Source organism: Hydra vulgaris, chromosome 08 (genome assembly GCF_038396675.1).
Source record: "Hydra vulgaris chromosome 08, alternate assembly HydraT2T_AEP".
NCBI lineage: Eukaryota > Metazoa > Cnidaria > Hydrozoa > Anthoathecata > Hydridae > Hydra > Hydra vulgaris.
The window spans coordinates 61,017,494-61,032,500 of NC_088927.1; the positions used below are offsets into that span (position 1 = coordinate 61,017,494).

The 15,007-nt window shown below is 29.2% G+C and overlaps 1 protein-coding gene across 2 annotated transcripts in view; it reads right to left on the bottom strand.

Moving 5' to 3' along the window:
* Window positions 1–496: 496 nt before the first annotated feature.
* LOC100212735 (structural maintenance of chromosomes flexible hinge domain-containing protein 1) overlaps window positions 497–15,007 on the bottom strand; it is a 121,114-nt gene continuing 106,603 nt past the window's right edge. For both annotated transcript variants that reach the window (XM_065804082.1, XM_065804081.1), the window contains exons 28-33: window positions 11,692–11,803; window positions 11,416–11,582; window positions 11,218–11,343; window positions 10,810–10,922; window positions 1,750–1,936; window positions 497–1,303 (exon numbers count right to left, since the gene is read on the bottom strand). In XM_065804082.1, the coding sequence (XP_065660154.1) occupies window positions 540–1,303; window positions 1,750–1,936; window positions 10,810–10,922; window positions 11,218–11,343; window positions 11,416–11,582; window positions 11,692–11,803 (1,469 nt within the window). In that variant the 3' untranslated portion in view covers window positions 497–539. The remainder of the gene's footprint in view (window positions 1,304–1,749; window positions 1,937–10,809; window positions 10,923–11,217; window positions 11,344–11,415; window positions 11,583–11,691; window positions 11,804–15,007) is intronic.

Consider the following 15,007-nt stretch of genomic DNA (forward strand, 5'->3'; position numbering starts at 1 on the left):
ATGTGGAATTTCAACTATTTGGTTTTAATTTTTTAGATTTAATCTTTTTACTAATTATTATACATTAATTTGAATACATTAAACGTCAAAATAGACTGGGTCTTACTTAAGTTTATTTTTGTGATCAAACAAAGGTTGAAAAACACAAAAGCGCGGAATTTACTAATTGTTTTGATAATATAAAACTAAAAAATCTATTTATTCAAGTAAAAGTACACAAAATTATTTTTCAGTATTAAAACTCGCTAGAGACATGTTGACTAAAATTTTAAATTCCACCGCATTATTCTAGACACAATCGCACAATGCTCCTCATACGAATTAGCATTTTTAGAGCAGTCAAAAGGCCTTGAATTCTTCATTCTAAAGATGTTCACCTGATTTAAAATAGAGCCTAAAAATTTTTCGAGTCTATTCATATTTTTTAACTTCATTCTCTTTAAATTATTAATGATTATAGAATCGGGGGAAATTGAGCACATAAATATCATTAAAATGATATTTTAATGGATTTTTTTTTTAAAATAAAGTGATATTTATTATATTTCTTTTTTACGTTTATTTGGTGTTAAATTTAAATTATCATCAGCCAACCTTTTTAAGTTCTCCCGTTTTTGTTCAAGTTTTATTATTTGAGGCATTAATGTTTCTTCTTTATCACGAAGGTTTTTAACACTCTGTTGAACGTCCTGCTCAGCAACAACCATACTAAATCTCAATTTCCGAAGCTCCTCCAGACGACGTCGTTCATGTTGCAAATCATTATATTCTTTCCTTTCTGTTGCTGGAAGCTCACCAAAAGCATATTTTAAGTTTTCGATACTTTTGGGACAGCGTCGCTGAGGATCCATTAGACCGTCACTGGCAATTAAATCTCCATTTAGAGTTAAAATAGCATGGCACGATGTATTGTTTTGACGAATTATATGTTCGCGATACCGCTGTGCATCGTCAAGAGTATTTACAACTAAAGTATAAGAAAACAAAGACCAATATAAAGTGGAACGCAAATAGCTGTATCCCTCTTTGAATTCCAGAAGATTTATTGCATATCTAATAGGGCTAAGAAAATTAGGAGGGGGTGTTATTTTTATCGGAATTAAATTTTCTTGGCTGGTTATCAAATTGTTTTTATAATAACCATGAATAAGACTTTCACTGTATGCAGGATAACCAAGCTCATAAACCTTCCTCTGCTGCTCTAAAGTCTCACACAGTGCCACTCTCATCTTACTTTGAACGTACCATGACAATATCTTGGAAAGATTTGGGTCTGAAACAAACGCCAACTCGCAAACTAGACCTAGAATATAGTAAAAAACATTAAAACAAAAAAATATACAATCTTTTATAATAAGCGAATAATAAGATAAAAGCATTAGTATTAAACTTTAAAAGTGTGAATAATGGGATAAAATGAAGTTGTTACAATTTATTTTAATAAAAAGACACTAAGAGAAACTTATGATCTTTTGGTCAACAGTACAAAGCCTTTTAACTAAAAATTGTATAGCATAAAACTCATAATTATGAAGATATTTAAAGACAAAATTTATGATAACATATTGACAACTTCTAGCGGTTTTATACAAAATAAGTATTTTTCCGGCCTAAAAAGATTATTAAATTAAAACGAAAACCAAATATAACCTGTTAAAACTTTGATGAATGAACAAACTAACTAAAAAAAACTTGTTAATTCTCAGTAGAGTTTTAACTAGTGCCATATAACTTTGAGTTATGACATACCTTTTATGTACTGGCGAACATTTGGCGGCGGACTTAGTGGATCTTTACGACATAATCGAGCTTGACGAGCTTGAATTTCATAATCGTAATTTTTATTTTGAATAACTAAAATTTGATTGTCTATCTCGTGAATAGACGGATTAGATGACTGGAACAACGTTGTTACAGAACTCAAAGAGTTTTGCACCTACACACACACACATATATATATATAATAATTTATAATAATAATAATACAAAGAACAATTCAACAACCTGGTAACATTAAAAAATGACTATTAAAAATGATTAATGCAAAAAAAAATAATAATAATAATAAATAAAGTGAGCAAAAACATTAAGGTATTTTCTTCTTCTTAAGAATCTAAAGACCACGATTATTTGCAAAACATCCTAATTTAAACATAAAGACAAGTTTGGCGTTTGCTCAATGCTCCCCAGAAAAAGATATTCTATAACATATCTATATAAAATATCATAATGTTATTAGATAAATAATGTATCCAGTAAAAATATTAGCTAGGGTTAATAATATTTAAAAAATAGGCAAAAAACCTGTAAATAAAACGATATTTATTAATTAAGAAACTGTTAATCTTAACTTTCTATATCAAAATAAAATGTCAGTTATAATTTTAGCTATCAAATTATTCAACAGTTTTATTTCTAATTACAATTTAAATTTATTAAGTTTTTCTAAGTTTTTGTTTATTGTAACATGCTGTTTATAATAATATGTAAAGAAACTTTTGCATTATAAAAATCAACTATAATATTAATAATTATATCTGTGGTCAAAAGTCAATTTATGATAAGCGCAAAATTAATAATCATATCTGTGGTCATTGGTAGAGATGTTCGGACTGATTGACGTTTTTCTGTTCGCCCCTGTTCGTACGGTCCGAACCACCGAACCGGTCGAACACGAGCAACAATATTTTTGTCAAACAACCCGGACAACTCGGACACCCCAAACACCGGACAGAAAAACTAATGTCGAACCGAACACCGATCGATCACCGAACAGTCATTGAACTAAAAATCTCGAACGCGGTCGGACGTCGAACATGCAAAAAAATGAAAAATAAAAAATGACACAAGAATCGGACAATTTTTTGTTGTTGTTGTAATTCTTCATATTTATTGGTATTTCATATTTACAGGTTCGTAGTAATTTCTAGTACAGATTTAAGTGAAGTATATACCGGTAGTAAATTTAAAAAAAAAGTTGAGTAAGTTTTCAATAAGTTTTCTTAGTGTTTGTCCTTGGCATTGAAATGAGAATTTTGCAGTTCCTTGTCCATTCGAAGTAGCATCAAGGCTTCAATCGTTTCTGGTGCAAGATTGGCTCTCCTGTCATTAGTAATCAGCTTTGCAATGGAATTCATTCGTTCACTTGGGGCTGAGGTAGCAGGAATGGCAAGAACAAAGCTAGATACAATGAACAATACTGGAAATGTCTCTTTATTTTTTCCCCACCACTTTAGTGCTTCATTCCCCAAAATTTTTAAATCTTGAACATTTGGTGCCACAACTTCAGTTCTACTATATTGTTCAATTTCATTATTCTCAACAGGGGCTGTTGAGTCAATAAAGGAAGAAAGTGAAGGCAAAATGTGGTTAGAAAAAGGCTTGGTAGAGGAGTGCTGCTTTTTCTGAGGTGGAGAATTGGTCGGTGATGAGTTTGTCTTTTCAAAATTACAATATTGTATAAGACGTCGCAGGTTTTCCTTTGTTTCTATAAGCTTGGCAGAAGCATTTTGTCCGAAGACTTTGAAAGACTTGCAAAAAGGAATGAGAAACAAACCAATGCAATGAATATGATTTATTTTGAATTTATCAGACAAAATGTCAGTTGCAAAACTTGACAAGTACAAAATAATATCTTTTTGGTTTTCATAGTCCTGTGTGAAGACCTGAGAATCACATTGAGTTTCAAAGTCAGAATCATTAACCCAACGCAAGAAGTTTTCAACTGGAAGAGTGTTTGCCAAGTCAGTGTCATCATCAATTACATAAGACTCAGGATTGTCTGATTCAGGAGTAATGTTCAAAGGAATCTGTGCAAAAGATGAGGAGAAAGACTTGAAGTAATCTTGCATACTAAAATTTAACAAAATTGGCATATAAATTGTTGGATAGGTTGACCCTTCCAAATCATCACTTGCAGCTTTGAAAACTTTTAAAAATTTAACCAAAACCTCCAACTGATTTTTGTCGATTGCCTCAATTGCTACCATTTTATTAGTTCCTCGTAAATGAATCAACAATTCATCATACATTAGAAGGACTCCTTTAAAGAGTGCCAGATGTGAATTCCAACGTGTAGCTACATATTTTTTTAGAGTCCGGCTTAATTTTGCATTCACATTTCCACTCTTCACGAATGTAACAACTTGATAACAATTGTGAAGAAGATCATGCAAAGATAAGCAGTGAATTTTCAGTTCAGATGGTTTAAAAAGTTTTGTCAAAACATTGTTCAAGATGTGGCTGCTACATGAAATTCTTGTCGATTGCAAGATTTTTGGACGAATGTCTATATCTTCTATTGCTACTACAAAGCCACTATCTTTGAAAGCACTCAAAATATTAGAACCTTGATCAGTAGTGAAAATTATTCGTCTCAGTCCGCCAGCAGTATAGGCATCTACCTTTTTAAAATTGTCAATGAGATATCGAGAGACGGCAGTGGCAGTTTTTGAAATAGGAGGTAACACAGAAAAAGCCATTGCCGCCCCCTGTACTTGATTATTTTCAATCCAATGCAGCGTCATCGATAGATATGAGTTTCTGTGAAAATCATCAGTCCAAATGTCAGTAGTTATGCCTACACCACTTCTTTCTAGTTTCGCTTTGAGTATTTGGCTGATTGTGATTCTAGACTTTGAAATACTAGTTTTCATGGCTTCAGTAACTTTGTGTTTGGAAGGAAGAATGTCTTTAGCAGTAATGTCCCCGATAAGTCTTGAAATAATTTAAAGCTGTGGTGAATAATCGAAAATAAAACCACAAACAAAAAATAATTCCCATGAAAAAAAGCATGAAAAACACACCTGGAGAATTACTCAACTTTTCTGCGGTCACATACAAAGCTATGATGCGCATATAGAACAATAGACCATTAAAAGTTTACAACAAGATAACAATAGAATCGAAATAAACAAAATATTTAACGTTTATATGTGCGCACCTTTCATGCTCTTCAGATATCTGTTCACAAGCAACAAGAGTACAACCGTAGCATAGTTTTGCATACATCGAGATTTTTAATAAAAAAACTCAAACTAGGATAAAACAAAGGTTTAAATGATATCAACTATAAACTATAAACTAAAATATACAGTAACCATAACTTAGAATCTCCAGAAAAAATGAATATTTCCACTATAACAATTAACTATTAATTGTAACGCATTTATTTTCCGGTAAACGTCAACTAAATAATCACCCCAGAAACGTCAAAACACAATAATCAAAACAACGTACAGAACACTTAAAGGACACTTACTGTACACAGAACTGGACACTGAATCATATTCCCCTCTGAAATTCATTTCTCAATACTGGACACCTGTCCGAATATGGTAATTTACCTTGCACTCTCTAGCACTTATGTAAAATATCTCTTCTCTTCCCTCAGAACTACAACGGCCTGATCTGTTCCAAATAAGTGGTGGAACTTTAATAGATTCCACTGCGAAACAATAGCAAAAGTCTTGAAAAAATTTAAAGCTGTAGTGAATAATTTGGATTAAAATGAAATAAATTCAAGAGAGATAATAATGCTGAACAAGTCGTACAACCGAACAGTCGAACACTTTCGGAAAAGTCAATCAATTTTAATCGATTTGGCCCAGAAATGCCGGCCCGGTCGGATGCCGAACATGGCAGCCATAAAAAAGTCGGACAATGGCGGACATCGGACAAAACATTCTTCAATCAGAACCGATTATTTCGATCACGGACACCTTTGAAAATTTTTCAATTCAAACCGATCAATCATCTTTGATTTTGCACTTATCATAAATTGACCAATGACTAGAGATGGTCGGACATGGGCCAAATTGTGTCTGATGTGCGGCCGAGTCAAAATTTTTTTGACTCGGTCGCACATCAGACACAATTTGGCCCATGTCCGACCATCTCAAGTCATTGGTCAATTTATGATAAGTGCAAAATCGGTCATTTTGAGTTAAGTATGCAGTTTTGTTATATTTCCTTAGGTCTTTCATTTGGTCAAACTATGATTGTTGTAGTTTTATTAAAAAAAAAAAAAAAATTGTTTTTATGAAAAATTATTCATTTTTCATTATTACCCGATCATTCATCAAACGTTTTGTGCTCATTGAGATGGAAGTCCGTAGGACGTCTTTATGTAAGACATCCAACAAACATTTTGTGCTCACTGAGATGAAATTATAAACAGAGTAAAAAAAAATTTGCTCAAAATTTTTTTCAACTCATTTTTTCAGCTTTTTATATGAACACTATGGACATTTCACAAATTTTAAAAAAATTAGGCGTTGATCAAGAAAGTTAAAGACATTTTAATATCTTCAATAAAATTTTAAAAACTGATAAATTGTTCGTTTAACTCTGCTTGTTCAATAAAGATTCTAAATCATTAAATTTTGCAAAAAAGGATTTCAAATTTTCAATGCTACACAATCAAATTAATCAAATCAAATAATTTAAATTCAAATAACCTAAAGTATTTTGTGGCTTTTAGTTTTTACACCATAATTTAATAAAAACCGGATTGTTTCCAAGATAAAAGCCTTTCATGCAAATTAATCATTGAGGTTTACAATCTACTGTGGTTTTAACTTTGTTCAGATCCGCTTTTTAAATTTACGCATAAATCTAGAATTCCATAGTGTCTAACAATGCTATATCATATAATAAAATTTGAGCCATAGTATGTTTATTATGCTTTTGAAGTAGTTCAGATATGATGCTAAAAGAAACTCAGTACTTGAAAGAATTCAAGAATACTTTATTTATGATAGTGATGAAGAAAATTTATCTGCTGTAACTTGTGTTAGATTAAGACAGAATCTTTTAAAGATTGAAAAAAGGAAGAAAACAAAATAATAATCTGTCGATTTACTTTTTCTAAAGTTATTCATACCACTCTAATAATAAAATAAATGAGACAAAGTGCTTCAATCTTTCTATAGCTCTTTAACTTTTTAGTATAAATAACATTTAAAAAAACTTTTGTTTTTGGGACATCCTATGCTTGGCCTGGGCATATATATATGGATCAACCCACCTATTTGTTATGAAATCAAGTTTAAATCTGCTGACACATTCTGCTTCTGCTTCCACCTCTCAGTTTACAAATAAAAAAAAATAAAAAAATAAAAAATAACCACTCTAATAATAATAATAATAATAATAACAAAAATAATAACTCTTGTTATTATGTAGTTAAAATCATTATTGTTTTTGCCAATATGCATCACTTTACATTTTGCATGACTTAATTCCATCAACCATTCGTTACACCACTGAACAACCAGATTAATAATATTTTGAAGAGTGTAATAATCATTTAAATTGTTTTTTTTAGCAATAATTTTAGTATCATTAGCATATAAATTACTTTGTTTTTGCAGTATTTTGCATAAATCATTAATAAAAATTATAAATGATAATGGTTTTAAAACAATTCCTTGTGGAACTCCAATAATACATATTGAACTAAAACTACTCTTTGCTTCCTGTTACTCAAAAAGCTTTTAATCTATTTTAGTAAGTATCCGCAAATACCACAACTTGGAGTTTCCTTAGTAGTTATTATTTATGGGAAACAGCGTCAAAAACCTATAAAAATAATATCAGTAGATGACTTTTTCTAAACGCCGTTTGTTATTAAATCTAGTGATTCTAATAGATTTGTTGCACATGACTTTTCTTTCATAAAGAAATGTCAACTCTCCTTTAACAGATATATACAATTGATTGCTAAATTAGCATCTGCTGAGGTTGCTTCTCTTCACCGTGCTTGCTTTCTTCTCTCTCCTGATTCCATTCTCCATTTCTACTAATCTCTAATTCATCCCTGTATGGAATACTGTTGTCATATTTGGGCTGGTTCTCCTAATGATGCTCATTCTTTTCTACACAAGGTCAAAAAACGCATTGTAAACCTAGTTGGACCCACTCTATCTGCTAAGCTTGAGCCTCTTTTCCATCGCCATAAAGTTGCATCTCTTTTCTTTTCTACAAAAGGAGCTTTAATCTCTAGTTCTGTCAACTAAAACTCAATCTCGTTTGACTCGTCACTCAGCAAAGTCTCTTTCAAACAACTGTATCTGTCCCTGCATGCTCTATAAACTTTTATTCGTCTAGGTTTTTCCACCGCACTTCAACCATTAGGAACTCTCTCCCATAGTTTCCTTGCTCTATAACCTTTTTTCTAGTAACTCCCAACATAATAGTTGTTACTTGCAGCCTAGTTAGGAGTGAATCAGAATAATTTAAAAAAAAAAAATTGTTTGAAATTAAGTGTATAAAAACCTTTTATTTTATAAAAGTTTCCAAAACTTTGCAGCAGATGGGTTTTAACAACAATGGTCTGTAGTTTACTGCGTGCAATCTACTGCTCTTTTTGAAAAGAGTAACATTTTTTAAAAAGAGTAACATCAAAAAGTGTAACATAAAGTGTAACATTCGCTTCTTTCCATATATTTGGTTACTCATCACTATTTAATAATTATGACTTTGTTAAGATGTTAAAACTGCAGCACATTTTTTTAAAAACAATTCCATTTACACTACCCACATCTACACTTTTAAATAAGTTGTATTGAGTTTTCCTGGTCTTTTGCCACATTGAGCAGAGATGAACCCAGAGTTTTTTTGGGGATACCGCTTTTTTTTGTGGCAACAATGGGGGAGGGGGCTATTGTTATTTAGATTCCCACCCCTCATTCCCTCCCTTCTCCTCTAGTCAAAACCGGTGCCGTGAAATCACAATTTGCGCCAGAGTCACCCAATTGTTGTTTTGCTCAGCACATTCAATTACTCTACTTCTGTCATTCGATGAAGATAAAACATAATGAACTCTTTCAACTTGTTCATTTGTATGTATTTCATGTTTAAAGAAGTGGTTGTAAACAAATCTGGTGAAATAAATGCTTGCATGGATTCAATTTAATAACAGACTTTCTGTTCATAGTGTATTGACAAATAACACATTGATTTTTCAATTCCATTACTGTATTACTGTATTGCTGGTGCATACAAATGCTAAATTTGATATTATTAACTATTAAAACGCATGTCTAAGAAGATCTTTTATAATGACCTTTAAGCTTACATTGAATTCGCAATTACAAATAATGTATTCTCATTTACATATTATGCTTTCTTAATTACAACTTTGTTTTTCAAACTACATATTGCGATTTCTTATTTACATGTTGTATTTCTCAATTGCATCTTACTTTTCTTAATTACAACTTTCAAGTTCAAGTTCTAAATTACATCTTGAAAAGGTGTAGATCTCAATAAAACTTTTATTAAGTTATTGTAATAGTTATTTTTATCATTTTTAAAGTCAAAAAGTATATGAAAAAAAAAAAAACTTTCTCAAGAAGTTTACACTTCATTTTTTCGTTTTCCTCAATGTATTTTATATAAATATATTTAAATATTTTAGTTTACATATTTATATATATTTAAAATATATTTAAATAAAATATATTTAAATATATTTTAGTTTACATATTAAGTTGCTATTAATAGCAAGCTAAAGATCAAAAATTCATTCATTCATTCAAAAATTAAATTTGCGTGATAGTTATTAAGGCAGAAGTTTTTTGCTTTTATTCATTTATTATCAAAAGCAGTTCACTCAACAAACAAAAGTTAACTTTACTCTAAATGGATATTTTAAAATCGTTCTATCTTTCAAAAAAGCAAATTTTTTATACATTAATTGTTATAAAATTTCGTAACAAAATTTTAAAATTAAGTTTCATTGCAATATTCATTATTTTAACCAGCATTTGGTTGGTAACCGAAGGACAGTTACATCACATAATTACATGAAAAAAGCAATTGCCTTTTAATTCATTTTATTGTCCTAAAGTAAAAGTGAAGTAGCTAAGATAAAATGAAAATTATTTATGCATTTAAAATCGAAAGTTTTTTCTCTATTTTTAATAAAAAAGCAAAAGCAAAGTTAAAATAATTTTTGGGCGCTTTTTTTTGGGCGCCCATACCGCTTGAGCGGTACTAAAACAGGTCTGGGTTCGTCCCTGTTGATCTCATTGATCTATATCATTAAAATATTTTGATCTCGTTTGATCATTAAAAACTACGTTTGTATGGGTTGAAAAGTTTTTATTATTGTCATGACTTTCTTTAAAAAAAAAACTTATTCAAAGTATTCATTGAGATGATTTGCGATGACCTTCAGTCAAGAGTTTACCATGAATAAATGCTTCTTATGTAGTCTTTAATGTTCTGTTTCGATTTGATATATTTACATAAAAATTTTGTATTATCTTTAGACTTTGGTATTAGCTATGATTCAAACTCTAACTTGAGTTTGAATCATAGCTAATAATAACTTGAGAAGTCTTAACTTCTTTTATTGCATGTTTTTTTTATAAGGTATTATTGTTGCTTTATATTTTAATTTTTCTACCCTAAATTTCTATTTATATTCTATACTAAAAGTTTCATTTTTATTTTATTTTTTAATTCTTGATTGAACTGGCATTCTTGATCGAACTAAGGCATTGCTAAATTTGCGTGTGAATTTTGTAACATTTTAGGCAACTTTACATAACTAGATTTAAAAAAAAATGCTACTAAGAGATAAAGAAACAAAATTCAGGCAAAACTTAATCTTTAGAACAGTTGTAAAAACAAGCAAACAAAACAACTAAAAAATTAAAATTATATTTTAAAAACAACAACAAAACATTTTTTTTTAATTTAGGTTTTAGAAAAGAGATATTAACTTGCGATATTACCCTTAAAGGTCAATGATTCCATATGTGACCTGGAAAGATTTATGGCATAAAAAAAATTCTATACCTTTTGCTCCCATTTCTCAAAATCTTTCTGTTTTAATTTTAAAATATTTTTATAAGAATTCAGTTCGGCTTTGAGTGGAATAATCTCTTGTGTAACTTTTTCAGCTTCTTCATCTTTTAAGAAATATTAATAGTATAAAAAAAAATTGGTTGAATCATGATTGCCATTATAATGATAATGATGATTATGTTTAACATGATCATAATCGCCATGACAATCATGATGATAATAGTTATCATGTTTATCAGGATGGTCATGATAAACATGTTTATCATGACCAGGATGGTCATGATAAACATGATCATGACTATGATCATGATTTTCATCATTATTGACATTGTTGACGATGATGATCATGATCATCATTGTCATCATCATAAAAATAGCATAATGAAAAATGTAACTTACTTGTGCTATAAGATAATTTTATTTTTAGAGGCTCCAGATTCATACACGAAAAAACCAAATTGTATATTCCCATTTTAGCAACCAGTTTTTCACTCAAACTTATTTTAGGTAAGATTGCATTTCCATCTAAAAAATACTAAAATCATAAACTAAAACCTAAATCTACAAAAGTTTAACAAAATTTAAACTTTCAGTTACCTATGATTTGAACTGAAGAACAACATTGTTCAAGTTCTGGCACAAAAGTATTTACAATACTATTTTGATTTATATCAATTGGTTCTACATTAATACTAACTGTTGCAGTTAAAGAAGCTCTGTTTCCATGATTGTCTAATACAAACAATGAAACAGGAGAGCAAATTCTAGAGAGAAAAAAGGTAACAGTTCATTATTTATCCACTAATCCAATCCAATAAAATATAAAAACTCTCAATAATTTTTTTTTTTTATATTAGTTAAAGGAATATTTACTCATCATTTGAATTATGAAGTGGTAGCAATAAACGAGCATTTAAATCATCTGAATATGAAGCAAACAAGACAGTTTCTTCGGCCAATGTAGAAGCAATTCGAACAGCAGGACCTAAATATTTTTAAAATATTCAAAACAAACCTTGCATTAAGAAACATAGACATTAAAACAATAATAACAAAGCTAAAAAAAACAAAAAACAAGTCAACTAAAATGTTTTACAAAATTACTAAATGTGTAGTGTGAGTTATTTCAACTTAAAGTATAAAAATTGATAAAAGCTTTATGCCAAATAAAGTAATCTATTTTCAAATATTATAATACTAAACATGTCTTTAATGTGGAGGCCTACCTTAAAACAGACATAAGCTTTACCTAATATCCAAGTTTGAACTTCTTAAGCTACTACTTTTATTTAAGATTAACCTTGAAGGCCTGGGTTGGCTCCAAGAGTTCAACCCAAAAAAAAAGGGTGTTTTTTCACTAAAATAAATTAGCTAAATCAGATACAAGTTTACATTTTACTCTTAAATTTTGTCAGTTTCCGAAATAATTAACATATCAAGAAATGTTTAATTAGGTTGATGTTTTTGTAAAAAAAACCTTGCTTCTCACATGAGCATGTGTATGGTAGGTATTCCTGACCAAGATCATTTAGGTATTTGTAGATAAATACTCCCTACAAGGTATAGGATTTAAAAAATGTTTCATAAATGATGTATCTACAAATGTTCTAAATTTAAAAAAATCTTTCAATCTGATTTCATTTTGCAGTGAGGATCACATTTTTATATGAAACTGTTTTTATATCTTTTATTTACTTTTTTTTATTTGTTTGTTAATGATTGCATATCAATATGTAAATAAAATGTCTTTTTGCACACTTTTGAACAAGACACCACCGCTCTCTAGATTGTTGTTCTGAATCCTTCTTTTTACTCAACTTTTTCTGCTTCTCATCTAAAATTTAATTTTCAGACTAGCCACTAGTGACAAACTCCAGGTAACACATTTATATAGAAAACTCTTTAGTCTTTAAGTTTTTTATATAATATAATAAAATATGCAAATTCAAAAATATTCAATTTGTATATAAAGTGACTCTTTGATTTGCTTGGCCAGTTAAAAGTACAAATTTTTCTGGCAAATACTCTTGAAATTCAAGTTATGGTCAATGTTCAACTCAATACCATTTAAAACACCAAAAAAAGCTAATGGATTATGTCAACATAGTTTAGGCTGTTTAGGCCATATTTTGAAGAAACAGCAGTGAACATTTTGTATTGCAAGAACTTGAATGAGCATACTCAGCTCGAAAGGGAGAAATTAACCGATTATCTCAGTAAGGTTAGAAGTTTGATCTTTAAAAATAAGCTTGCTCTTAATAATGCATGAAAGAAACTGATGAAATATCTAGCACTCAACAAAAAAAAAAAAAAAATTATTCATTAATTCATTAGCTTAAGACAAGTTAAGTGCCAGTTAACCATTGCAATTGCAGATAAAGTTCTAGAATCCTACAAAAACATTAAGATATTGTTAGATTTAAAATAAACCAGGTTCAAAATTTCATGCATTCTTAAAGAAGCTTTTGTGTATAATTTAATCACATTATGCAAAAATCAATGCTTTTGGCATGACTAAGACAATCTTTGATCATGTTGTAAACCATATTTTCAAGAAGCTTCTACAGTGTTAGAAGAAGCAATAAATTAGTCTGAAAACATACAAATGCATCTATTTCAGGGTGGCTAATATGCAGGAAGTAAATGCAGTAAGTTTTTAAAGGTTGACATACTTTTAAAAATGACAGAAATATTCAAACTTTTCATAAGCATTATTTTTTTACTTTTGTACTATGTTTTGTACTAAAAACCCAACAGTTAAAAAGAAAAGGTAAAAAGCGACAAATCCCATCCCACAGTGGACCAGAAGGTGGCCAGAAGAAAAAAAAAACATTTTCAAAAGTTACATTATTATATACCATTTTATAGCTTAAACATTCAGTTTTTATAAAATGTATATATTATTGTATAATTATCATGACGTATGCTTCTAAGCTAGAAAATAAAAAGGTTTTTTTTGAAAAAAAAAATTTCAAAATTTTTTTTAATTTGAAAATCTTTTTTGTGTTACTAATAAGCATAGAATAGAGCTAATTTTAAAACTTTTCTTTTTATTGCATAATTAAATAAAATCAAGTATTATATTTCAAATGAGCAATTTATTTAGCGCAAAAGTTATGTCAAATAAAAGATTTCAAATGACGGCGTATTTTAAGTACTTTTTTTAATTAAAATTTTACTTATATACTCAAATACTTTCACGATCCAAAGCAGTCCAGTAATTTGAGACTTGAAGCACATAGTTCAATATGTATATTATCAATATAAATTTAGTTTATAGTCCGCGGATGTCCATCTGGTCTCTAATAATGATTTATACAAGTTAAATGATGTATCTAATTTTATTTAGCGAAAACATTATATGTATTTTATTCTAAATGGTTATGCAATAATTCGGTCTCAGCTTGGCTAGATTAGTGTTACAAACTTGTTTTATTATTAATACATCTTAAAATACCTATTTGTAAGATTTTGCAAATGAAATTCATACTATTATAAATGAAATACATGAAAAATATTGACATTTGTTCATATATAATACAAGAAAACTTGAAATTAGCTAATCTTAATGTTTTGGATACAGTTGTAAATGGCATAAAATTAACTTAACAAATAATAATCTGTCTAATTTCATAAAGCATCTTTGACAAAGGTATAAATGTAGAAACTCTAAAATTTGTTTCGAAGAGAATAACAAGCAATGGGGACAGCAATGAACCATTATCATCAGTTTAATTTGTAAAATTCTACTAATTGCTTCCATAGATAAAGAAAAATCTGCTCTTATCCAACTGTAATATCTGGCAGGCCCCAGGTGAATTTTGATACTTTAAGTTGTAAAACAATAAAAAGAAGATTGACACCATTAGTTGCATTATATTCATCTTAAGAACTATTGTTTGAATCAAGTTGCTAAGCAATTTAGGTAAAATTTTATGTCAAAAGTAATAAAATCTTATTTGAAACTTGGTAAATAAAGGTTTCAGTAACATAAAATTTTTTTAATTAATCTTTATTCAACTAATTTTAAACACAATTCAAAGATTTCAATATTTTGCCAAGGCAATTTACTGTATATATATATAAGAGTATTTTAATATAAGGGTTTTCTTAGGAACACCATAAGAACTAAATCTGATTTTTATAGGCTGTCGTAGACAGTTAAATTGATAAAATTGTTGAGGCATAG